We start from the raw sequence: 27130 nt of genomic DNA on the forward strand, positions 1-27130 counted from the left end.
TGGGGCAAGAGAGGGAAGACCTGGGAGAACAAGCCAACCAAAGGTGAAGACACAGCAGTGGCCATCCTAGAAGGGGCAGGGGGGCTCCAGCCTGCTGCAGTGGCCTGTCTATGGCCGTGCCCCACTCCCTGGTGCTCCACGCTGTACGCACAGCGATCCTTCTAAAAGGCACATGGGGGACAATGTCACTGTCCACTCAGACTCTTTTCAGGCCTAGCCCAGTCTTCGGGATAAAGCCTCCCAAGGGCACATGAAGCCCTACCGACTGGAACCCACCTGCCCCTCGCAGCTGTCCCCTCCGAGGCAGTCCCTCGGTGCTCGGTGTTGCATCGGTGGCTCCCTCCCGTCCCAGATGAGTGGACAAATAAGGAGCCCAAGGACAGCAGAGAGGGAGGACCCACAAAGATTAGCCCGAGTGGGAGGAAGGACACGGAGAGAGTGGCAAACAGAAGCCAAAGGGGCCTGTTTGTACTGGGCATTAGCTGAAAACATTAATTTCAGACATCTCAGGATTTAATAAAAATTGAACAGTTACAGGTAGGGCTGCTTAAAAAAACTGAATGATTATAAAGGACAATTAACAAATGTTACATGCAAAAAGACAGGACCTCTTCTGGCCTTGCTTGCAATCTGACATATGTATGGTTTCAAGTGACATTACTCTGTTCCTTGTTTCATAAGCTTCTATAGCTTTATATCTAGTAGCAATTTTTCAGTAATCATCTGTGTCAAACCACGTATATTATTTTGATGAGCAGAACACGTTAAATATTTATCTTGTATATTTACATTTCAAGGATTGTGCATTTCAAAGGATTGAAAATTACTTTTGGAAAAGGATCCTGAGCGTTCCTCCTTCAGGAAAGGAGAAAAACCACCAAAACACATCTGATTGTGTGATGCTGTCTTTGTTTGACTGCTGGCACCCACTCTAAAGAAAAAGATCTGAAGTACCCAATGTCCTTATTAAATAAAAAGAATGACAGCCCACACTGCATTTCTTTGGCTTGATGAAATAAATTCACCAATGTGTCTGCAAATCAGTTCACTTTATTATGAGGAAGATAAATGATAATTGCCTCAATTATAATTAGGGAGCATTTGAGAACAGAATTCCATCAGGACTTGGGCGATTGTATTTCCTAACACTGGAGACAGGGTTCCGGTACAGAGAAAAAGGGAGAGAGCAAGACAAGGATGAAGCAAACTCAGCAAGGTGTTGTGAGGCTGCACAGGGCTGTTCTCCAGGCCTACAGAGGGTAACGGGAGTCTGGTTGAGAACTCAGCCACACCAAAGGTGGAGCACTCAGGTGCTGCGAAGACAGCCCTCACGTGTGGACCCCCTGGTCACCTCACTCCTTTCTAAGTCCCGTGCCCAAGAGGCAGGCCAGGGTGCGGAGGGGTGTACCATGTCCACGTGTCCCCATGGCTCTCCCCAGCAGCTTGCCAGAGGATCACAGAGCCCTCCAAGTCATAACCTTAAACCTAGGACTCTTGTCAATGTCAGGGAGGTAGGAACCTTACACCCAAACTGTGTCCCAAATCAATGATTACTGATGCTGTTTGTATAGAAGCAGTTCCAGGCAGCGCTGGATATGTCAGTCAAACCCTCAGTGAAGCCATTCCTGACCCCCTCCCCACAGAGGAAAGAAAGCTGAAAGGCAGGGGTTAGCAAACTTCAGAGGCGACCCACTGTCTGCTTTGGCACAGCCTATGAGGTAAGAATGGCTTTGTATATTGTTGGGGGAAGAAAACAAACAAATAGTATCTTTGCTGTTGTTTAGTTGCAAAGTTGTGTCCAACTCTTTGTGACCCCGTGACTGTAGCCGGGCAGGCTCCTGTGTCCGTGGGATTTCCCAGGCAAGAATACTGGTGTGCGTTACCATTTCCTTCTCTAGAATAGTATCTTAGGACACACGCAATGATATGAAATTCAAGTTTTGCTGTCCAGGATTATTTTTTGGCACCCGGCTTCTCTTTGCTGACGTGTGGTCTGTGTCTGTGTTCATGTTGTGACAGCAAAGCTGAGGCCTGTGACCAAATGGAGCCTGATTGGCTCCCTCTGGCCTTTTACAGGCAGTGTTTGCTGACCTCTGGTCTAGAGGAGGGCAGAGCTTAGAAGGGGCTTGGTACGAGACAGTAGTGTATCACAAAAGGAAACTCGGGGGTGGAGGGAGAGGCGGGAAAGAGGCACTTAAGGAGTTGGGGGGGGTGTTGAAGTGGAGTTTATAATGACCTATGCCCAGCATTTGGTTGTGTTGGTCTGGCATTTGAAAACATGGTCAGATAGGAAGAAAATAGTTGGGGAGTTGAGAGAGATGCTGTCAAATGGAGGCAGAAAAGCCCAGGCTGGCTGAGGAAGGCATGGAAGGAAGGAAGAAGATAACTCCTCTGGCTGCAGGGCTGGTGGGCACTGCCTAAGTTCTCTGCTGTCAGGAGGTAAGGACTCAGAGTTTGTCCTAGAAGACAGGGAGGGCCCAATGTTAATAAAAATCCTCCTTAAAGGAGGCACAGAGATTGTAGCTACTGCTTTGTGACCAGAGGGGAGCCCAGGTATGAAGGTAGGTGCACTGCTTCCCCAGTGGATGCCTCTCCAGCAGCTGCTCATCCTGGGAGATCCCAGGCCAAGTGCTGCTGTTTTTTGTTTTTTTTTTTTTTAGCAGTTGGTTCCCGCAAATGGCGACAGAGCTATGCGCACAGGGCCAGGGGTGAGGGGCACAGTCAGTGGGGCAGAGATGGCCACATGTGGGACCAGGGAGGAGAAGCAGCCTGAACAAACCAGCCCTGGGAAGAGGCGCACAGCCTGGTGGGAAGGGAAGGCTGGAGCTTGGAGAAGGGACAGGATGCTGCTACGGAGAGCTGACAAGGGCTAGATGGGGAAAGGCCTTGGGTGACAGGACCACGGGGGAGAGCCAGGTCTCCAGTGCTGTGGGGGCTGGCCTGGAGGGAGGGAGGCAAGGTCAGCTCCTGGTGACTGACAGAGGGGAGCAGAGCCAGGCTCCGGTGAAGAGTGAGCACAGAAGGAGGCTGCACCGACAGGATGACAGGTAGGTACACTTAGGAATATGTTAAACCCACAACGTTTTTGAAACAGCCTTCTCAAAAGCTCTGAAAATTGGCAGTCCAAGCAGGTCAGGAAGAAAGGAAAGCAAAATGATTCTGTTTCTGGTGGAATCGCCTATGGCAACACGTGGGGCAGTGCGCTGAGGCCTCTTCCTGCAGCCATCACAGCTGTGCATCTTACAGATGAAAACCAAAACAAGACTAGAGGGAAATGCGCATTCGCTCAGGTTCACTGTGCACTAAGCTGGTGTTCATGGTATTGTAAATGTAGTAAAGGTGCATCTAGTACTTTTTAGTAATTTCAAAGGATCATGAAACGATCCTGGTTCCTTTTGAGAAAGGGCTTCCTGTAGCAAGGGATGTTCTACAGTCCATCTATTATATAAAATAAAGGGAATTTAGTACAGAGTTCTAATGCAGTGGCCTGTGAGAGCATCCAGACACCCTGGTAAGTGTGGAACTGAGGTTCATGAGGCCCTGTTACCAGCTAGCTCTGTGACCTTGGACAAGGGAGAGCTGTCTCAGCCACATCCTTCCTAAGAGGGAACCGCAAAGTTCCAAGTCTTCCCTTGTTGCTGCTGTGGTCTGCTGACTGCACCCACAGGTTCAGTATTGGGAGAAATGTGTTCTCATTTCTCACAGGGGTTGTACTGGTTGGTGATGATTTTTCTCCTCCTTGTTCTAGTTCATCTTCCTTATTTGTGGTGGGAGTGGCCTGGCTGCGTTAAGTTTCTCTGCAGTGCCCCCACACCAACAGGAGTAAAGGAGATCCCCGTGGACATCAGGCAATATGGTAATTCTTGTACAGTTGTGAGATTCATTTGTATTTGCATAGGCAGGGATGTGTCAGAGTTAGGTATAGGAGGAAGTGGGGGTGAGGATTACTGAGAAAGGAAAGGAAAGAAAGACTAACTTACTGCTTCTTTCAACACCAAATTCTTTGCCACTTAAGATGTGGTGCAGGAGATTTTTCATATCAAAAGGGCTGAGGTTCATCAAACTTTCAGAAGCTTCTTCTCCTGAAAACAAACGTGTTAAGTTTTCCCAGATACAGAACTGGTAGCAGGAGAAGGGAGAGTTGGGTGGACTCAAGCAGTGCGAGCTGCCCTTGAGAATCCCACCTGAACAGTTCAGGCTCCGTGCCAGCTCCGTGGCCATCACCTGAATGATCAGTCCAATTCGGAGCCGGAGCATCTCCACGAAGAGGCTGGGCTGTGCCCTGACGTACATCGCCAGGTACACCACGATCTCCTGACACAGACACATGAGGAGACGGGGTTTCAGAGGCTGGGTGGCGGCGGATACGCCGCTGCTGCCCAGAGACGGCCCACTGACCTGTGTGAGCACGGCGATGCTGATGTCCTGCCCACTGGCTTCGTAGATGAGCTTCGTGAGCTCCTCGGGGGGAAGAGGCCTAGGAAACAGCAGCAGCACAGAAACACTATGGATGACGCCTGTGAGCACCTCCAGCCCTCCGTGGAAAAGCCTCATTTTCCAGGTGGCAGGGCTCAAGGGACAGTGTCTCTTAAAAGACTTATCCTGAATGGTAGATGGTACTGAGGTGTCCTCCCCACCCCGACCTGAGTCCCCCCGCAAGCTGAAGACTTACGCAGAGATGGTCTTCTCCCGGGGTTCTGGGGGCAGGCCCACTGTGAGCTGCTTCTGGTGTGACAGCAGGTCCGTGCACGCCTGCATGGTCAGGGAGAGGGGGAGAAAGATCAGCAAAGCTAGTGGGGAAGGGCCACTGCCAATAAATTTGCCTTTATAAACTTGACCTATGCTGTCATTTATTTGAAAATTCATATACAGATTCCAGGCTGAGCAACCCAGGCTGAGCTGGGTCCCTGTGGTCTTTGTGTCCCCAGGATGTGGCCCCAAGGCCTGGCTCTGCAGGGCCTGTGAGTCCTGAGTCCTAAAACACGGATGTTAAGACTTAATGACCATATTATAGTCCTAAATTGCCAGTTTCCCCATTATTCACATATAATAAATACTATAATAATGACCTTGAGTGTCATAGAAAGCAGTTCTGGAATTTGGGGCCTCAGGGTTAAAATATCCCTGATGACTGTACTACAGATGTGCTGGACCACAGAGCATTTTCATTTTATTTCTTAGTAAATCCTTTTCTGCAGCTAAGAAGCAACAAAACGAATCAGTCTGAATTTCAACTGCTCTGTCCACCTTCCAAGAGCTGTGGGAGATCAAGAGACAAATACCTGCTCCATCTGTGTAATAAGTACCATGTTTCCTTTACAAATATGAGGTGCTTGCCTCCAGCTCTCCTAATAGGAAGAGAGCATGGGGCTAGAGAGGATAGACAGCCAACCCGCACACGCGCAGTGGCTCTGACCTCAGCCAGGACCTCCACTTTCTTCCGGAGGAGGCCGGAGATGTAGCGGATCAGGCCCCACTCCTGGTTCAAGCCAGCCTTCCCATAGAGCTCACTGAGGAGGTTGTGAACGGTGACCCCGTGCTGTCCAGAGAGATCTGTGTCCCAGCTGGGACCCCTGTCAAGAGATGGAAAACCCTCCAAGTATGGCCCAGAACACTGACAGGCCAGATCCTCTCGCAGTGGAGCTCACTTGGCAGGGAAGGGAATGCATCAACGGGCATCGTGCCAAGTGCTTGGGCCCTGCCACGGCCTGTGAGCCTCACTTGGGGCCACGAGACCGTACTGTCTTCTGTCCATTTGAAACAGAAGCCTGACATCAGGAAACGGTGAGATCCTGGCTTCAGCCAGCCTTCTCATTTCAGCAGGCACAGAAGGGGATGGAGTCCGGGTGCTCTGCATGACTACAACCATGATGCAGCTGGCTGCCAGGCCAAGAAGCCAGGACAAAGCATGGAGGAGAGAGAAAGCTGGACCTCGCCAAGGTCCTGCACTTACTTTATTACATACAGAATGTACAGAATGTCTGCTTGGTCCTGTAGGTTCGAACAGTCTTTCAACTGCTCAACCAGCTTCTCACAGTCCACGTCGCCACGGTCATCTCTGGGAAACTGGAAGTCATCTTCAGGGGCCTGTCCATACAAAAGGCAAAAAGCAGGGCACAGGGGCTGGGCATGCACTTCCAGAAGATGAGAAAGTGACACACCAACCTGGTCTTGGCACTCTGCTGCTGTGCCATGCTCCAGGTTTTCATGGGATCTTTTGTGGCTTTTTTTTTTTTCCTGAACAGTGAATCACTATGTTAGTCGTTCTCTGCAGGAGACTGAACAGGTTAAAATCTGTGTAAATTTAATTTATGTGAAGGTCAAAAATGGGCAAAACCAACCCTGGTGTTAGAAGGCATGCCAGGAGTTACCTGTGGAGGGAGAGGAGGCAACCAGGAGGGGCACCAAGGGTGCTTGTCCCTCACATGGGTCTGTTGGCTTGGTGATAATTCACTTAGCCCTATACTTATGTTTTATATACTTTTTATATGTTAAACTTCAATAGAATATTTTTTGAAGGCAAAAAAACAAAATGTGAGTTTTAAACAACATAAAATTGTGGTTAAAATAGTCTCCAACAGACACCAAATCTTTCTGATAAAAGCAAAGGAGACTTGGAATAAAGTAACAAATTATAGGAACTACTGGGGAATATTCTGAGAGTTTCTTCTCCAGAGGAATCTTCTTCCAGTTTCCTGCCCTGCTCTGGAAGCAACCCAGCCTTGGCTGGTGGTCCCAGAGAGGCCAGGGTTAGCAGCAAGTTGCTGCGTTTCCTTTCAGCAGCACGGGTTCTGGTGAGTGACAGAATATCAGGAGCCTTCTTCACACCAACATATAAAGGTCTGGGTCAAATTCAATGTGCATACAGACATAAACCACAATCCAGACACCAAAGTGGGTGCACATGAAAACCCAGCTTCTAACCCTACAAGTCCTGCATATCAAGAAATATGCTCTTTCTCTTGAGGCAAACCATTTACAAGAGCTCCTGGGATTACACCAGCACCGAAGAACATTACACTTCTTGAAAAAGTGATCCCAAACACTTTACCTTTTTTAGGAGTGGCTGAGGAGAATCAACGAGATTCAGCGATTTACGGTGGGCACTTAGAACTTTAGTTGGCAAAGCCATGGGGACAACTAGAGAAAAAAAGAATAAAGAGCTCTTCTAAGCAGGAGAAAGGATAAAAAAAATTTTGTCAAGAGCTAAGGTGGCTACTCCTTATTCAATACAAACCAAATAAGGAATGATTACTTACTTAAATTACAAAAAGAATTTTTCATGTGGCTAGATCATGTGCTAAATGTGGAAACAAGCAATGAACAGGACAGAGATCTTGGCTTAAGGAATATATTTTCACTTTTCTTAGAATTCAGGGAAAACTACATAGCATGTAGGACTGGAAGGGGCCTTAGAAATGATCAACTCCAACTTCTTTTTCTTTCAGATGTGGAAACTGAAGCCCAGAGACAGTAGGCCATTGGCCAAGGCCCTGTCCACTGTTGTGCGTCCCTTTGCCACTGCAGGGCGTTAGTGCTTCTGTTTTACACCCACCTTTATTTACTTTGCGTGGAGCCCACACCACACAGCCTGTGGGCTCCTGGTTCCCTGACCAGGGATTGAACCCAGGCCCTGGCAGGGATAGCACTGAATCCTAACCACTAGACCACCAGGGAAATCCTCTTTTAACCACCTTTAGATGTTATCATTGAGGGGCTTTCCTGGTGGCTCAGACATTAAAGAATCTACCTACAATGCAATGGCTCAGACGGTAAAGAATCTGCCTGCACTGTAGGAGACCCCATTTCGAGCCCTGGGTTGGGAAGATTCCCCGGAGGAAGAAATGGCAACCCACTCCACTATTCTTGCCTGGGAAATCCCATAGACAGAGGAGCCTGGCGGGCTATAGTATGTGAGATTGCAAGAGAGTCAGACACTACTTAGTGACTAAACAACAATGAGATGTTATTATCAATATTTAGTTATTAAGTTGTCTTTTTCTGCCAGGTTATATTGTATCATCTAAAGAAATAAGTTTTCAAGGTAAAGATGTGGTGTATTTAAAAAGCATTTATAAACCTCCAGGTTATACTAGTGAATTAAACATAAGCTTTAATTTTACTTTCTCTTAAACCCCCAATAACAGTACAAAAATAATTTTTTTAAAAAGGCAAATCCTAAAAAATAGGGAAGCTGAGCAGAAGACAATAACAGAGTTGGAAAGCCAATGGATAAAAAGCAACCAAACCCCAAGACTACAGTGGGGAAAACAAGCACCAGTCAAATTTCTACCAGAGAATCCTCAGACGTCTAAGGAGCTTGCTGCACCATGGACCTCTAGCACCTGGGGGTCGAGAGAGGGTATCCAAAAGAAGGAAGACAGAGAAGAAGCTGTGTGAGAGGCCGCGAGCTCCCTAGATGCCTTCTGCAACTCCACATAACTTGGCAACAGCCTTGCTCACCCTGATAGAAGACTAAAGGGTCTCTCTGAAGAGGGTATAAAGGGGGTGGTATGTGCGTCTCTGGAGGGGGTGCTGGCCCACATGTCTGAAGGCATGGCTAAATGCCTTGGGGGAATAAGTGACTGTATAGGCAATCAGACCTTTACTGGTTAAAAAGGACATTGCGAAGGAGATTGTAGAACATCTCTGGGAAATCTGCCCTGCCTACACCCATAAACTCAACAGGCCCCACTCACAGGCTTGGAGGTTCTCATGCATGAGCAGATAACCAAGGGACACCCAGCGCTGGAGGAAAGACTAATGTGAAAGACAGACCAAAAGCAACAGGAAACACTGACTTGGGGAAAATGGGAGACCATTTAGGGAGAAGAAAATGTAAAAACAAAACCAAAGATCTCTGCCATTAACTTTATTAGAGTAATAAAAATTGTATTGCATGCATGAGACAAGAAGAGATACAATTCAGAGAACAAAGATTTAAACCGTGACAGCAAAATAGGAAAAAGTCAATTGAGCAGGTGGAACAAAAAGTTCAAACAATTGCCCTCAGAACAGAGCAAAAGACAGAGAAATGAAAGACAGGACAGAAATGATACAAGACTTCTCCAGGAGGTCAATATTAGAATCACAAAGTACCAGAGAGACAGGACAGAGAAAATGTAAGGAAGGAAATGAATCAAGAAATTATCAGAACAACTGTACAGGACTGAAAAACACACATTTCCAGATAGACAAGATCCACTGGGCAGCCACCACAGCAGATGAAAATACACCCAGAACAAAGCACACCATTGAAATGTCAGAACCTGAGAGTAAAGAAAAACCTAAAAACTTTGAAAGAGAGTAACAGTTTACATTTAAAGGATCAAAAATCAGAATGGGTTCAGATTTATCAACAGCAACACTGACAGCAAGAGGACAGCAAAGGGAGGATTTCAAAATTATCAGGAAAAGTTATTTCAATCTGGAATTCTATACCCAGCCAATCTCTCATATGGATAGGGAAAATCTGTAGCTAGGAGAACACACTTGTCATAGCAAACACCCTCTTCCAACAACACAAGAGGTAACTCTATACATGACATCACCAGATGGTCTATAGCAAAATCAGATTGATTATATTCTTTGCAGCGAAGATGGAGAAGCTCTATAGTCAGTAAAAACAAGACCAAGAGCTGACTGTGGATCAGATCATGAGCTCCTTATGGCAAAACTCAGACTTAAAGTGAAGAAAGTAGAGAAAACCACTAGACCATTCAGGTGTAACCTAAATCAAATCCCTGATGATTATACACAGGAAGTGACAAATAGATTCAAGGGATAGATCTGATAGAGTACCTGAAGAACTATCAACAGAGGTTCGTAACACTGTACAAGAGGCAGTGATCGAAACCATACCCAAGTAAAAGAAATGCAACAAGGCAAAATGGTTGTCTGAGGAGGCCTTACAAACAGCTGAGAAAGGAGAGACATGAAAGGCAAAGGAGAAAAGGAAAGATATACCCATCTGAATGCAGAGTTCCAAAGAATAGCAATGAGAGATAAGAAAGCCTTCTTAAGTGAACAGTGCAAAGAAATAGAGCTAAACAATAGAATGGGAAAGACTAGAGATCTCAAGAAAATTAGAGATACCAAGGGAACATTTCATGCAAAGATGGGCTCAATAAAGGACAGAAACAGTAAGGACCTGACAGAAGCAGGTGAGATTAAGAAGAGGTGGCAAGAATGCACAGAAGAACTGTACAAAAAAGGTCTTAATAACTCATATAACCACGATGGGGTAGTCACTCACCTAGAGCCAGATATCCTGCCTGGAGTGTGAGGTCAAGTGGGCCTTACTTCAAAGCTGGTAGAGGTGATGGAATTCCTGCTGAACTATTTCAAATCCTAAAAGATAATGCTGTAAAAGTGCTGCACTCAATATGCCAGCAAATTTGGAAATCTCAGCAGTGGCCACAGGACTGGAAAAGGTCAGTCTTCATTCCACTACCAAAGAAGGGCAATGCCAAAGAATGTTCAAACTACTGAACAACTGTGCTCATTTGACGTGCTAGCAAAATCCTTCAAGGTAGGCTTCAACAGTATTTGAACTGAGAACTTCCAGATGTACAAGCTGGATTCAGAAAAGGCAAAGAAACCAGAGATCAAATTGCCAACATATGTTGGACCATAGAGAAAGCAAGGCAATTCCAGAAAAACATCTACTACTGCTTCATTGACTACACTAAAGCCTTTGACTATGTAGACCACAACAAACTGTGGAAAATTCTTAAAGAGATGGGAGTACCAGACCACCTTACCTGCCTCCTGAGAAACCTGTATGCAGGTCAAAAAGCAACAGTTAGAACTAGACATGGAACAACGGACTGGTTCAAAATATGGGAAAGGAGTACAACAAGGCTATAAATTGTCACCCTGCTTATTTAACATCTATGCAGAGTACATCATGCAATATGGTGGGCTGGATGAGGCTAAAGCTGGAGTCAAGATAGCCAGGAGAAGAATCAGCAACCTCAGATATGCAGATGATACCACTCTAACAGCACAGAGTGAAGAGGAACTAAAGAGCCTCTTGATGAGGGTGAAAGAGGAGAGTGAAAAAGCTGGCTTAAAACTCAACATTCAGAAAACTAAGATCGTGTCATCAGGTCCCATCACTTCATGGCAAATAGATGGGGGAAAATGGAAAAAGTGACAGACTTTATCTTCCTGGGCTCCAAAAATCACTGCAGACAGTGACTGGATTCATGAAATTAAAAGACGCTTGTTCCTTGGAAGAAAGCTATGACAAACCTAGACAGTATATTAGAAAGCAGAGACATCACTTTGCTGACAAAGGTCCATATAGTCAAATCTATGGCTTTTCCAATAGTCATGTACAGATGTGAGAGTTGAACCATAAAGAAGGCTGAGTGTCGAACAATGCCTTTGAACTGTGGTGCTGGAAAAGATTCTTGAGAGACCCTTGGACAGCAAGGAGATCAAACCAGTCAATCCTAAAGGAAATCAATCCTGAATATTCATTGGAAGGACTGATGCTAAAGCTGAAGCTCCAATACTTTGGCCACCTGCTGCAAAGTGTCAACTCATTGGAAAAGACCCTGATGCTAGGAAAGATTGAAGGCAGGAGGAAAAGGGAGCCACAGAGAATGATATTTTGGATGGCATTACTGACTCATTGGACATGAGTTTGAGCAAACTCCGGGAGACAGTAAAGGACAGGGAAGCCTGGCGTGCTGCCGTCCATGGGGTTGCAAAGAGTTGGACACAACTTAGTGACTGAACAACAGTTTTCAGACTTGAAAGGTCTCAACAATTTTACCTGACATAAACTTGTTTCCCAGGGAACTACTGGATGTCCTCCACCAAATAAAACAGTAAGCTAACCAAGAGGAAAAGCTGAGATACAGAAAATAGAAGAGTCAAGAAGGAATTCTCCAGTATGATGGTGAAGGAAGATTTTAGGATAAAATCTACATCCTGGAGACTTCCCTGGAGGTCCAGTGGTTAAGACTCCATACCCCCGTTGGAGGGGGCATGGGTTCGATCCCAGGCTGTGGAACTAAGATCCTACATGCTGCATGCAGCCAATTGGAAATAAAAAATCTACATCCTGGACACAGAGGGCAGCCAGGCCAAAACAGTCAGTGAACTTCAGAAACACGCACAATGAGGGCTACCATCACTGGGCCCTGTTCCAGTGAAACTATTGAAATGATTCTAGAATGTATTCCACCAAAGGAATAAATTGAGAAGGGAGAATATGCCAGAATCAAGAAACAGGGAACCCAACTGAAGAGATAAGCAAAGGAGATTCCAAGGATTATAATAAAGAAGAGTCCCAGGATGCCAGGTATGCAAAAGGCCTAGAGAGCAATCAGTCAGACAGGAGGAGACTTTTGGACTCTAAGTAGTGAGACCATGAGTTTCATATATATGGTTGACCTTGTGGAAGTTTCTATTGCGTGGCCACTGGAGGGAAGTGAAGCTAATTATAAGGGCAACTGTTACTTTTAGAAAAAAATGAAAAGCTAAAATGATAATGTAGTATACTATAATACTGAGTTGGGAATAATATTTACACACATACAAAGACAGAAATAGTGAATACTGATTTAACTAAACCTTAATACTGGGAATAATATTTGCATACATACAAAGACAGACATAGTGAATACTGATTTAACTAAACCTTAATACAACTGCATTGACAGGTTAGAGGAAGTGAAGTAGAGGAGGGGTGATTTAAGACAGGTTAATTCCTCACCTGCATAAGAGAAAGGTCACAGATACTGAATAAACTTGATGCATCAAAGACAGCAGTTCAGTCCAGTCGCTCAGTCGTGTCCGACTCTTTGCAACCCCATGAACCGCAGCACGTCAGGCCTCCCTGTCCATCACCAACTCCCGGAGTGCACCCAAACTCATGTCCATTGAGTCGGTGATGCCATCCAAACATCTCATCCTCTGTCATCCCTTCTCCTCCTGCCCTCAATCTTTCCCAGCATCAGGGTCTTTTCAAATGAGTCAGCTCTTGGCATCAGGTGGCCAAAGTACTGGAGTTTCAGTTTCAACATCAGTCCTTCCAATGAACACCCAAGACTGACCTCCTTTAGGATGGACTGGTTGGATCTCCTTGCAGTCCAAGGGACTCTCAAGAGTCTTCTCCAACATCACAGTTCAAAAGCATCAATTCTTTGGTGCTCAGCTTTCTTTATGGTCCAACTATCACATCCATACATGACCACTAGGAAAACCATAGCTTTGACTAGACGGACCTTTGTTGGCAAAGTAATGTCTTTGATTTTTAATATGCTATCTAGGTTGCTCATAACTTTCCTTCCAAGGATTGTCTTTTAATTTCATGGCTGCAATCACCATCTGCAGTGATTTTGGAGCCCAAAGAAATAAAGTCAGCCACTGTTTACACTGTTTCTCCATCTATATGCCATGAAGTGATAGGACTGGATGCCATGATCTTCGTTTTCTGAATGTTGAGCTTTAAGCCAACTTTTTCACTTTCCTCTTTCACTTTCATCAAGAGGCTCTTTAGTTCTTCACTTTCTGCCATAAGGGTGGTGTCATCTGCATACCTGAGGTTATTGATATTTCTCCCAGCAATCTTGATTCAGCTTGTGCTTCTTCCAGCCCAGCGTTTCTCATGATGTAATCTGCATATAAGTTAAATAAGCAGGGTGACAATATACAGCCTTGACGTGCTCCTTTTCCTATTTGGAACCAGTCTGTTGTTCCATGTCCAGTTCTAACTGTTGCTTCTTGACCTGCATACAGGTTTCTCAAGAGGCAGGTCAGGTGGTCTGGTATTCCCATCTCTTTCAGAATTTTCCACAGTTTATTGTGATCCACACAGTCAAAGGCTTTGGTACAGTCAATAAAGCAGAAATAAATGTTTTTCTGGAACTCTCTTGCTTTTTTTGATGGTCCAGCGGATGTTGGCAATTTATCTCTGGTTCTTCTGCCTTTTCTAAAACCAGCTTGAACATCTGGAAGTTCACGGTTCACGTATTGCTGAAGCCTGGTTTGGAGAATTTTAAGCATTACTTTGCTAGTGTGTGAGATGAGTGCAATTGTGTGGTAGTTTGAGCATTCTTTGGCATTGCCTTTCTTTGGGATTGGAATGAAAACTGACCTTTTCCAGTCCTGTGGATATGGCTGAGTTTTCCAAACTCACTGGCATATTGAGTGCAGGACTTTCACAGCATCATCTTTCAGGATTTGAAATAGCTCAACTGGAATTCCATCACATCTACTAGCTTTGTTCATAGTGATGCTTCCTAAGGCCCACTTGACTTCACATTCCAGGATGTCTGGCTCTAGGTGAGTGATCACACCATTGTGATTATCTGGGTCGTGAATATCTGTTTTGTATAGTTCTTCTGTGTATTCTTGTCACCTCTTCTTAATCTCTTCTGCGTCTGTTAGGTCCATACCATTTCTGTCCTTGATTGAGCCCATCTTTGCATGAAATGTTCCCTTGGTATCTCTAATTTTCTTTAAGAGATCTGTAGTCTTCCCCATTCTATTGTTTTCCTCTATTTCATTGTATTGATCTCTGAGGAAGGCTTTCATATCTCTCCTTGCTATTCTTTGGAACTCTGCATTCAAATGGGTATATCTTTCCTTTTCTCCTTTGCTTTTTGCTTCTCTTCTTTTCTGAGCTAATTGTAAGTCCTCCTCAGACAGCCATTTTGCTTTTTTGCATTTCTTTTTCTTGGAGATGGTCTTGATTCCTGTCTCCTATACAATGTCATGAACCTCCGTCCATAGTTCATCAGGTACTCTATCAGATCTAGTCCCTTAAATCTATTTCTCACTTCCACTGTATAATCATAAGGGATTTGATTTAGGTCATTCAAAGATATGTAAATATGAAAAGAAACAACTAAGAGCTGAAAAGTGGCTGTCCCTAATTAGAAGGACTGGGGGAAGTGAGGAGGGAAAGGTGAGGCAGTGAACAGCCGCACTTTGTTGCCTTTAGGATCCTTTGAGTTGTCCATTATGCTCACACATTACTTTCATAAAAGAAGTTATTTTAGTAGGCAGAGAAGAATTAATAACGTACATGGAATTTCCAAACCCTTTGCTTTTGCCATCACAGAAAGTATATCCCGAGTGGAATGGATAGCACTGAAAACCTGGTTGTCCTCTGTCTTCTTACAGAGAGGTGGCAGATAGCACTTCGAGGATGTGCTTTGCAGAAGGTGGTTGATATACTGGTCAAGCTCGTCCTGGCTTTCTGTAATTACACAGGTAAGAAAGACAGCCAATGAAAAGAAGCTGCAGAAACAACCTAAATGCATAAAAGTGATTATGTGTAGCTGCAAGTGCTGAACAGATTTAGCAGAAGACAACATTTTGATATAGATACTTGACTTCCACTCTGCCTCTAGAAAGGAAGAGATTTACCTAGATGATGCATGTGTTTATCAAGTTATTGTTTGGAAAAACTTCATTCTAAAAAAAAGAAAAATACAGGTCAAGATGGTGTTTATATCACATCATTCCAGGAGGAGCTGAAAATGTAGACAGTCTGAGGGCCAGCAGTCAACATCCAATCTTTTGGTTTTCATTTGTCCTGAATGAGCTACACATTATGGAACGCCCCACAGACCCAATCCCAAGTCCTATCTAGAAGTGAAAAACAGGTCACTTCAACTCCAACCTTGCTCACTTTGAGAAATGTTATATACATAAGATTTCATCACTTACATCCAATTGAGCCAAGACCATTCTACCACTTCTTTGAAAATTCAGGAAATGTATTTCTTTATATTTTGTGAAAAGTCTCCATTCCTGAAACTCTTTGTCCCTCTAGGTTTAAAAAAAAAGCCTCACTTTTGCAGTTTAGGTTTTTAAAGTGGCAACCCACTCCAGTATTCTTGCCTGGAGAACCTATGGACAGAGGAGCCTGGTGGGCTGCAGTCCATGGGATTGCAAAGAGTCTGACATGACTGAGCAACTAACACTTTCTTTTATTCATTTTAATACATCAACGTTTCTGAAGACTTTTTGTTGTACTAGTTACCAATCATTTTCTGTGCTTGAGTTTTAGGGCAACTTTATCACAATGCCAAGGCTTAAATAAATTCAGGGACTGCCTGCAAAGGCATTCCAAGCCGTACCTTGATTATAGGTGTCTTCCAAATATCCTCCCAGGTCTGAATCACTATCAGGACTGAAGGTCCCTTCACTGGCATCATCAAACAACTTCTCATCACAGTCTGGATCCAGGAAGGTCAGATACGTGTAGAAAGAGGTGGTGAGAAATTCCGAAAGACTCCCTAATTTTACTCTGCCAAGGAGACACTTTGTTAGAGATATAGGTGGACATGGACAAACTTCCATGATGAATCATCCAGAGACGATTTTCAATAACTAGGTGGCACTTCTGCCAGAATCCATAAATACGTCACTTGCAGACTGCCCCATACAAGTAGTCCAGCCAAGAAATGAAAATGAAAATTCAATAGCAAGTATGAAGTGGAAGCACACAGCATATTAGAAGCCAAAATGAATCATACTGATTTCTTATTCCCAAACCCAACACAAATAGAAATCTATTTTACTGAACCAACCAAAGTTTTACAAAACATACTGAGCGAACCACTTTTAAACAGAGCCAACCCTTGAGGATTTTTTGCCCTAAAACAACTAGACCAGAACAAAACCACAAGAAATGATTCTCTGGGTGCGCTAGTGCTAGCTTTTATGAGTCCCTGTCACACAAGGCCCAGGGAGGAGAGTGGGGGTAAATGTTGGGCGAGTCACTGCTCTGAGCAAAGTTCTCTCTAGAAGGAATGTGATGGGCGGCCATCTCCAGAAGGGACACTGGCTCAGAGTCGCCCTATCGTCAGTCTGGGAAAAGTTCCACAGAACCTCTGGGAGCAGGGTTTGGCAGTACGGGGTTCTTCTACAAAGGCAGCAGTCTCCAAGTTTTTGCTTCCCAAGCCTTGGATGTCTACCCTACAGAGAGAGAGCCAGCACTATGTGGCTCTCTAACATTATTCTTAAAATGTTAGATCTGGAGGCAGAAAACTATAGGCTGCCTCAGAGCTACCAGGGTCAGATTATGACTGGTTCAAATGGCTTAGTTGGAGAAGAGTAAACAGAAGCAGGCAATGCAAATGATTTCACGAGTTTGTGAACCTCAAGAAGGCAAGAAGTGCTGCCTGAGAGTGAGAAAAGCCTTCTAATCGAGTAAAGGTGAGAGTGAAAGTCTCTCAGTCCTGTCCAACTCTTTGGGATCCCATGGACTATACAGACCATGGAATTCTCTCAGCCAGAATATTGGAGTGGGTAGCCTTTCCTTACTCCAGGGGATCTTCCCAACTCAGGGAACAAACCCAGGTCTCCCATATTGCAGGCGGATTCTTTACCAGCTGAGCCACAAGGGAAGCCTAAGAATACTGGAGTAGGTGGGTAGCCTATCCCTTCTCCAGTGGATCTTCCCAATCCAGGAATGGAAAATAGAACTGGGGTCTCCAGTGCAAAGAAATAGAGGAAAACAATAGAATGGGAAAGACTAGAGATCTCTTCAAGAAAATCAGAGATACCAAGAGAACATTTCATGCAATGATAAGCACAATAAAGGGAAGAAACAGTAAGGACCTAACAGAAGCAGAAGAGATTAAGAAGAGGTGACATGAATACATAGAACTGTACAAAAAAGGTCTTAATGACCCCGATAACAATGATAGTGTGGTCACTCACCTAGGATCAGACATCCTGGAGTGTGAAGTCAAGTGGGCCTTAGGAAGCATCACTATGAACAAAGCTAGTGGAGGTGATAGAACTCTAGCTGAGCTATTTCAAATCCTAAATGATGATGCTGTGAAAGTGCTGTACTCAATATGCCAGTAAACTTGGAAAACTCAGCAGTGGCCACAGGACTGGAAAAGGTCAGTTTTTATTCCAATACCAAAGAAGGGCAATGCTAAAAAATGTTCAAACTACCACACAGCTGTGCTCATTTCACATGCTAGCAAGGACATTCTCAAAATCCTTCAAGCTAGGGTTCAACAGTATTTGAACTGAGAACTTCCAGATGTTCAAGCTGGATTTAGAAAAGGCAGAGGAACCAGAGATCAAATTGCCAATATCTGTTGGATCACAGAAAAAGCAAGAGAATTCCAGAAAAACATGTACTTCTGCTTCACTGATTACACTAAAGTCTTTGACTGTGCGGATCACAACAAACTGTAGAAAACTCTTAAGAGATGGGAATACCAGACCACCTTACCTGTCTCCGGAGAAACCTGTATGCAGGTCAAGAAGCAACAGTTATAACTGGACATGGAACAGAGGACTGGTTCCAAATTGGGAAAGGAGTACGTCAAGGCTGTATATCATCACCCTTCTTATTTAACTTATATACAGAGTACATCATGTGACATGCTGGGCTGGATGAAGCACAAGCTGGAATCAAGATTGCCAGGAGAAATACCAATAACCTCAGGTATGCAGATGACACCACCCTTATGGCAGAAAGCGAAGATGAACTAAAGAGCCTCTTGATGAGGGTGAAAGAGTGAAAAAGCTGGCTTAAAACTCAACATTCAAAAAACTAAGATCATGTCATTGGGTCCCATCACTTCATGGCAAATAGATGGAGAAACAATGGAAACAGTGACAGACTTTATTTTCTTGGGCTCCAAAATCACTTCAGATGGTGACTGCAGCCATGAAATTAAAAGATGCTTGCTCCTTGGAAGAAAAGTTATGAGCAACCTAGGCAGCAAATCAAAAAGCAGAGACATCACTTTGCTGACCAAGGGCCATATAGTCAAAGCTATGGTTTTTCCAGTAGTCACGTATGGATGTGAGAGCTGGACCATCAAGAAGTCTGAGCACCTAAGAATTGATGCTTTCGAATTGTGGTGCTGGAAGACTCTTAAGAGTCCCATGGACTGCAAGGAGATCCAACCAGTCCATTCTAAAGGAAATCAGTCCTGAATATTCATTGGAAGGACTGATGCTGAAGCTCCAATACTTTGGCCACCTGATGTGAAGAGCTGACTCACTGGAAAAGATCCTGATGCTGGGAAAGATTGAAGGCAGGAGGAGAAGGGGACGACAGGATGAGCTGGTTGGATGGCATCACTGACTTGATGGACATGAGTTTGAGCAAGCTCTGGGAGATGGTGAAGGACAGGGAAGCCTGGCGGGCTGCAGTCCATTGGGGTCACAAAGAGTCAGACACGACTTAGCAACTGAACAACAACCAGGTGGGTCCACAGGATAGAGTCTGGCATGTACAGTGAGTTCAGTTTCTCAAATACCCTCAGACTTAAAAAAGAGCCAAAATGAGATTCAACTTTAATTATGAATTACTTAGTAGGAATCGTGGAGCCTAGGCATCCCTCTTTCTTTCCATGGATCTGGGAATTGTTTGCCATACTCTGTAACCAGGAGCCCCTCCCGATTCCTGTAAGCCCCCATCCAGCTCGACACGGTGGTTCAAGTATTTACATGGCACTTTGGCACCTATTCATCTTGTGCCCCCGGCTCTCTGAGCCTACAGATCCTTGCATACAAAATAGGAATATTTGCTCGAGACAAAGCAAAGGACAATGTGAGACTACACATAAAGAGACAAAGAATACACTGCATGCTCAAACAATTGTACACAGTATCCTTTTGACGATGATAAGATTTCAGAAAAAGAATTCATTTTGGAAAACAGTCAATTACGGGCGTGTGTTATTGTCTGTCGGTTACGACACCATATGCCAGGTGGTAACTTATCCAAGCTGGAGATGAACTGTACACAAGTGGATGCCAACTGCAGTCATGGCGCCAGCCCTGGGATGTTGGCAGCAGAATGCGGAGGAGGACTTCGCAGACACTCCTGAGAGAGGCCAGGAGAAGCCTGGAGCAAGGGCCACTTCAAGTGTGCAGCAAACCCCACAGCAAGTTCAGTGAGCAGAGGTGCCAGCCCTGGTGCTTAGAAATAATACAGTGACTCAACCCAGAGGACATCGGGCTAAGTGAAATCAACCAGTCACAAAAAGGCAAACACCTCGAGGCAGAAAGCAGACCCTGGTTGTCAGGGCCAGGGGCGGGGCAGATGGAGAGTGGTTTCAGGGGTACAGAGTTTCAGTTTTACAAGATGAAAAGAGCTCTAAGAGACTGGTTGCAAACAATGTGAATATACTTAATGCAACCGAATTGTACACTTAAAATGGTTAAGGTGGGCAATTTTATATTACATATAGTTTACAATTTAAAAAATTTACCATGGCAGCAGGGTCCCTGGCATGGGAGGATGTGAGAAGAAAGGCAAACTTCAATTCCCAAACACTTCTAGCAACTGGCATTCCATCAGGGACTCAGTGGCAGCCTCCCTGACCTCAGGAAAGGCCACATGTGACTTGAGCTGGCTGCGTGCTGAGGCTCTCCTGGGGCCCTTCTGGCATATTTCAGGAGTTTCATGGAGATCAAGACACAGAGGCTACAGAGAAATCCTCTACCTTGTGACAGGGGTGTCCCTGGGAGGTGCGCCCCCATCCCTTAAGGTGTTGGCACCCTCAAGCCAAGGAGTGATTTGATTACTGAGCACCTACCAGCCCTGAGGCACTAGGGGTTTGCTAGCCCACCTTTTAGCAGAAACAGACTCCACATTCCACACATGCATCTCAAGGGGGACACTTCAGAGAGACTTGATTCACTCACAGCTCTATGCTCCAGGCCTCCTGGCACCCATAAAAGCTTCACCAACACCCAGCAAATACTGCTTAGAGATAATTCCAGTTTCATATGGGTAAACTGGATTAGATGTTTTAACTTCCTTTTTACTCTAAAGCTCTACACTTCTATGTTCAGCAGTGGATATGAAAAATGGGAGAAGGGCAGTAAAAGGGTTTAAGAAAGGTCAATGTTACTTTTGTTTTCTAGAAAAAAATCACAAAGTACCTAGCTCCTCCAAAATATCCATCCTCTAGTTTGCGAATTGTAGCAAGAACAGCGGAATGAATATCTGAGCCATCATTTGCTAAAAAGAAAAAAAAAAAGATGAATTAGTTCACTTCATCTGGGAATACTTTGTTTGGGTATGTGCTGAAACGTGTTCATCAACGCCAACCAATTAAAATACGTATAGGAGATTCCCAATCTCAGAACCCTAACTGCTCAGAACCCTCTTTGGTACCTAGCTCTGTCCATGGGACTCATTTTAAACATTTTGCAAAGATTAAAGACCACCCATGGGACATGAGTCAGGGCAGATCAAGTTCACGGACTTACTGAGCATGGTGTGCGTGATGGGGAAGGTGAGCGTGGGTCTGCCCGTCATCCGCCAGCAGGTGCACAGGTAGGCCAGCTCAATTCTCAGCATCTCCACGATCATCTCATTGTCCAGGGCCAGGTAGAAGTGATGCTGGTCAGTGAACTGCAAGTCACAACAGGTCAGGTTCAACACTGTCCTGCCTTCCCCTCCACACAACCTCAGCTGTCATTCACCGCAGCACCAATCCTTGCATTTTGTTTCCAGAGAAGAGACTCAACCCTGGCTCCATCATGGGGCTTTCCTTGTGACCACACCCATCGATCTGCCCCAGCCTGGAGCTAGGGCTCCATTAGCACTAACTGTGGGAGGAAAGGGCGCTAGGCTAGGTCTATTTATGGCTCCTCAGATGGGGATTTAAGGACCTAGCCCAGCACTGCTGTCCCTGAAAGGAAATCAATAACTCCTTAATTCCAGTTGCGGTCCAGGGCTGCTGAGCTCAGAGATGCTTTCCTAGTGGGGCCGCTGAGAGCAGGTGAGACATGGAGACTGTTTACCTGACTGATGGCCTGGTTAACGTGAACTATGGGCACTGTTGCATCGTGTCCAGGAAAATCATACTGCTGCCCTGGCCTCTGGACCCATGCACACTCCACTCTGGTCTAAAATTCCTTATGAAGGGAAATAACTCCTAAGATTTGAGCAAGCAGCACAGGCTGGATGAGAAAGAGCAATTTGAGGTGACTGACCCATGAGCCCACGGCCAACTATGTGCCCGGGGCTGTGCCTCATGCTGACAAACTGATCCCTCGGTTGGCCTTTCTAGCTGGTCATTTGCGTTCCACTGGGCTAGTTTTCTTTGGAAACAAAAACTCTGAAGAGAAGACCCATAAGAGCAGTATATTCAGAATCCCATCAAGGGGGCTGGGGCCTGAAAACTCAGACTTCCCATGTGGGAGTCCACTGATAGAGGCCCTGCTGACAAGCTGAGAGAGTGTTAGGGGGCACGAGGGCTGTAAGCGGCATGCACTAGCCAATTTTTAAAGTGTGTGCATTTCATACTGGAAGTGATGGCATACTCAGAGCTAAGCAGCATTTACTGAGCACCAACCATGAGTAAAGGACTGTGTTAGGTCTTGGATGTCATCTTTTGTCTGTATTTGAACACTTGCATGTACATCCTGCTGCAGTCAAAGTAGCTCGCCAAACAGAAAAAGAGAGCTTAATAAACAAATGTTTGTTGCTTTGCTACTGGCCTGCTCTTCTCACCTGGGGCGTGAAAGTAAAGATCTGGTTCCTAATCACGTATAGTTTCGATGTCCCAAGGACACCAATGTGCCGATATGGTCGCCCACTCAATCTCATATTCTTATTCCGTCCTGTGTAGAAAGTAAAAGAGAAATTCAAGTTAGAGCAGGCACAGTGACATCTAATCCAAGTGATTCTGCCTAAGCCTGAACTTACTGATATGTTAAACAACTCACTCTAGGGTTTGGTTTTTCCAATACTGTTATCCTTTTTGGGACAAGGATGAATTAAGAATCCCACTCCCTTCTTTTCATGCATATATAAGAACAGCACCCAGTAAAACATCTATATGGAATAAAACTATTAAGAGGAGTTTATTGTTTACTTTTTATTTATTTAGTATGGAACCACAATCCTAAACAGTCAGATTTGAGATAAAGAGAACACACCTCCCATTTTAATGGGTAAATGAGCATTTTTTAGACCATGGAAAAAATTTAGAAACATTATCAAGATGCAAATGACTGCTTCAGTTGTGAATTTCCAGATGGCTCTTTATTTTACCATATATCTGACAAATCACTGGCCACCTGTGGTGACATCTCCTGAACAGACATGAGAGGAATGTGCTTGTCCGGCTTGTCTCTTCACATCAAAGCAATCAAACCATCTACTTTGGTGCTTTGCCCAACTCTTTAAAATTTACACATATCACAGTTTCCCCCAGATCCCAAGCCTAGAACCAAGATGCAACCTCCCCAAAAACACCTTGCTACTTCCCCAAACTTACCAAGCTTGGCATATATGTGACTAAGGATGCGGCCTGGCTGGACTCGGATTGGATGAATGTCAGCGATACTCTGGACGTTGACCCCATGTTTCCTCAGAAGCTCCTTAATGTGGTTGTTTTCTGCCAGAACAGTCACTGTGAACAAGAACGTAGTGTCTGCATTAGACGCTGGCCCTTGTCCCCTCACAGACACTCGCTGCTGTCTGCTCTTGTCTCTGATCTGTCATAGACACATGAGCAGGCTGGCCACAGGCTGGGAGGTTTTGAAGGGAAATGGACAGCACTTGTCCTGTTGCTCTTCCCAATTCTCTCTGGCCTCATCTCCCCTCAACACCTACAATGCATATTTAACCAGTGCCCTCAATGTACAAGACAGTCTGAGACCAGCTGAAACGGCTTGCAACAGGTCACAAGCCAAGTTATCAATGTCCTGCCTCTCTGACTGATGGGGAGGAGCTTTATACACTCAGGAGAGAAGGAAGGGTGGACCTACCTGTGGGCTGGTGGTAGTAGGGCAGCCTGGCCCACCGGGAAGCAGAGCACACGGACCCTGCTGGTGGGCAAGAGCCACCCCAGAGGTGGGTTGCACACCCCAGTGGGCCGGGCTGGGACCCATCTCCAGGGAGCGAGGCTGGGCATCTGGCTCTCTGGCAGGCAGGGCTCTGGGATGCCTGGGATGTGGGGTTTGAGATGGGCTTAGACCCCCATTCCTGCTGTACCAGTACCGCTGGCTTTTAAGAGAAGGGATCATGCATTGACAAAGGGAAGGAGTGTCAGGGAGGGGGCTAGAGGAAGGGAGCTCTGGCCATACAGAGAGTGGCCGCTGCCAGGTCCAGCTGTGTGGAGCCCGCTAGGAACTGGAGCAGCTTGGGGCGGTGTTGAGGCCAGAGGAAAGACTTCTTTACTGCTGACTGTAGCCCCCTGAGCACTACCACTGAACCCTGAGGCCGGTGACTCCTGAAGCTATGATACCTACAAATGCGGCTGAGACCTTGTACTTACATAGCATGTGAGACTTCTCCAAAGTATGTTAATACCCACGGCCTCATCTGAGCCTCACAACAAGGCCCTGAGGGGAACCTGCAGTTAGAGCCAAGCAGAGACAGGAAGGTAAGCCCCAGGCCCTAGCATGGGGACATTGGCCATGCAGGAGTGGGCCAGCAGCTGCCCTTCACATCCGTCTCTCTGGAAGCTTCCAACACCATGCAGAGGTCTGCATGGATCATAGCCACACAGCAGTCACTGTGTGGGAGTGACTCTTTCAGAGGAGACCTGTGAGCCTGCTGATATGACAGAGCCGCACACAGAGAAGTTTCCAAGACCAGACTTCCCGTTCCTCCAGGCCACAACCTCTGATATTTTCTACTCTGTTTTCTTCTGTTGCATTAAAAAAAAAAAATGGTGCTCAGGCTCCGTCAAGCTGTGCCAGCCCACAGTTGGAAAAGTGGCCTTGTGGACTGAAGCGATCACTTGGCAGCATGTGCTCCAGTGACAGGCAGAGACAGTGGGGTCAGCTGTGGGTCCCTCACATGTAAGAGGGGGATGATAACCATGATCGTCACAGTTTCTCCCTCATCAAGATGCTGTGATGGTTGGGCGTGTCTCGGCGGGCCTGGGACACAGCACTGACCGGTGATGACCTGCACACAACCTCTGCTGTAACCCGGGCAAGTGCAGCGAAATGCGTCCGTGGCCACAGACAGGGTTTCCTTCCATTTTCTCAATAATTGCTTTTGCTATATTGAGTGTGTGTGTATCAAGCAACACAGAAGCTACAAAAATAAGGCTGCTGTCCTTAAGAAGTGTACAGTGCACACTAGGGTACACAGGCATAGACACGACGCGCTGACACTAGCTGGTGTAGAGGTCGCTCTCTGAGGCCTGTGCACTCCTGGAGAGTGCCCCCGGGAGGGAGAGTCCCCTTGGAGAGTGCAAGTCCCCCGTGGGAGGGAGAGCCTGAGGCACCGAGAGGGGAAGTCACGGGCGGTCAGAGCCAGCGCTGCAGCAGTGGTTGGGCTGGCCCTGCACGTCCGTGGAAGTGCCGGCTGCAGAGAAGGGGAGGCAGGTGAGAACATGGACCAGCGGCTCTGGAAAGAAGTCAGACCTCCAAGGGAGGAATGAGTGAACTGTCACTTGGGTTTTGAGTTTTTAGCAAGGTCACATTCTACTTTTTAAAAGACAGCAGTTATGAAAAATGATGCTCAATGAATCACTTGTGCCCCAGTTGCAATCAAGGTTTAGATTCAAGAAAACTGCTGGCTAGAAACCAACTCTGAGATTAGGAGCTGCTGAATTATAGAACGTACTTCATAGAACTGATATATGCTAAAGTATACCCATACACAGTCTTTAAAAAAATTAAATGTGCTGTAAAAATTACATTGGTTTTCCAAAGTTAAATATGAATAGGAAACACACAAACCTTGTACGACGACATCAGGTTTGACTGAAGTGGAAAATCTTCTGTTCAAGGGATCAATTTCACCAGCAGCAAGGAATCCCTAGGAAAATAGGAGTATCAACGCTATGATACACTGATAAACTAAAAGTTCACCTTAAACCTAAGTTTGGAAATAAAATATCTGGAGGCTCAAGATCTTCAGTATTTTAGTCCTTTATATTTTTCCAAGGCATTGCTTTTCTCTGAACATATTGTACACTATAGCATTTAGATGGCACTCTATCCTGTTTATAGCAGCCAGCTCTCCAGGGCTAGTCAAACATGCCAACCTTGTGTGAGTGGGAGAATAAGGGTAACTCGTGCTCCCTGACCCTCACCCTGCGCCAGGCCCAGTGCTGAGCTCTGTTGCACAGTCCTCCTAATGGGTAGGCACCACCATTCACACCACCTTACCAGGTGCCTTGGCCTGAGAAACCAAGGCACTGAGCTCAGGATGAGGGGCAGAATGAGGACTTGGCCCAGAGCTGACTGTCCTGAAACAAAAAAACTCCCCTCCCTGCTGGCAGAGTACTCTCTGAATGTGGCTTTCCTCACATGATCTATAAATGACAGGTACCCTAAGACAGGGGACCAAGGTGTTCTGGGAGTCCTGAGGACAAGGTGGACCTTATGCTGGGCCTATATGAGGGCCTTCACTCTGGGAAGAGGAAACAAAAGCAGAGGGATTTGTTCCTGATCTCACTGATACAGAAATCAGAGCTGGACCGTATCAGAGATGATCAAACTCAACCTCTTTACTCTAAAGATGAGGAAACTTTAAAAAAAAATCTACATTTAAACAAAAGCTGTACAACATTAAAAAAGTAAATAAATAAAGATGAAGAGAGTGAGGCCCAGGGAAGTTAAGAGATCTGCCCAAGGTTACAGAGGTAGTCAGAGGCAGGGTTGGCTTTCCAAAGGAGATACATGATTTTTCCCTACTCATAAATAAAAAAGTGTAAGACACAGCTTGCACCCCCAAGGACATGTCCATGACATTGCAGAGACGATCATATCCATGAAACCACGACTCCACCTCAGCACCTAAGGGCCGCCTGCACTGTGACCACTTTACCTGGGTCTTCTCTCACATACCAGGAACTCCAGTGACATGCAGCCCACTGCTCCCCAGGCTTCCCCCCGCCCTGCACCCCTCCCCAGGGGTCCAGACACTCAGCGGAGCAGGATCCTCCCAGGACTGAGGAGCCAAGAGATAAAAAGCACTCACAGGACTGTCACAAAAGCATTTGTATTTTAAAAACGTAAGCCTGGGGGTAAAAAGATGTTTCCCAAGAAGGAATGAGTCAGAGGCAGCAGGGGTACTATGGCCCGAGGGAACATCTGACACAAAATGCACTACAGAAAACCAGCCACTGCCCCTTCCCGTAGAGAGCACTGGAGAGTCAAGGCCACGTGCAGCAGCTCCCCAAACCCTGCATCTCTCGCG

At 45.7% G+C, this 27130-nt stretch overlaps 1 protein-coding gene across 4 annotated transcripts in view; it reads right to left on the reverse strand.

The window, feature by feature from the left end:
* The window catches only part of PHKA2 (phosphorylase kinase regulatory subunit alpha 2), a 276577-nt gene that overhangs the window by 7285 nt on the left and 242162 nt on the right, over positions 1 to 27130 (reverse strand). For all 4 annotated transcript variants that reach the window (XM_055564935.1, XM_055564934.1, XM_055564933.1 and 1 more), the window contains 14 exons: positions 25666 to 25744; positions 23244 to 23378; positions 22475 to 22584; positions 21226 to 21370; positions 20896 to 20974; positions 16107 to 16276; positions 15047 to 15220; positions 7052 to 7140; positions 5954 to 6087; positions 5417 to 5573; positions 4673 to 4752; positions 4399 to 4477; positions 4185 to 4314; positions 3981 to 4082 (listed from right to left, as the gene is read on the reverse strand). In XM_055564935.1, the coding sequence (XP_055420910.1) occupies positions 3981 to 4082; positions 4185 to 4314; positions 4399 to 4477; positions 4673 to 4752; positions 5417 to 5573; positions 5954 to 6087; positions 7052 to 7140; positions 15047 to 15220; positions 16107 to 16276; positions 20896 to 20974; positions 21226 to 21370; positions 22475 to 22584; positions 23244 to 23378; positions 25666 to 25744 (1663 nt within the window). The remainder of the gene's footprint in view (positions 1 to 3980; positions 4083 to 4184; positions 4315 to 4398; positions 4478 to 4672; positions 4753 to 5416; positions 5574 to 5953; positions 6088 to 7051; positions 7141 to 15046; positions 15221 to 16106; positions 16277 to 20895; positions 20975 to 21225; positions 21371 to 22474; positions 22585 to 23243; positions 23379 to 25665; positions 25745 to 27130) is intronic.

The sequence above is a fragment of the Bubalus kerabau genome, chromosome X (assembly GCF_029407905.1).
Source record: "Bubalus kerabau isolate K-KA32 ecotype Philippines breed swamp buffalo chromosome X, PCC_UOA_SB_1v2, whole genome shotgun sequence".
Classification (NCBI taxonomy): domain Eukaryota; kingdom Metazoa; phylum Chordata; class Mammalia; order Artiodactyla; family Bovidae; genus Bubalus; species Bubalus kerabau.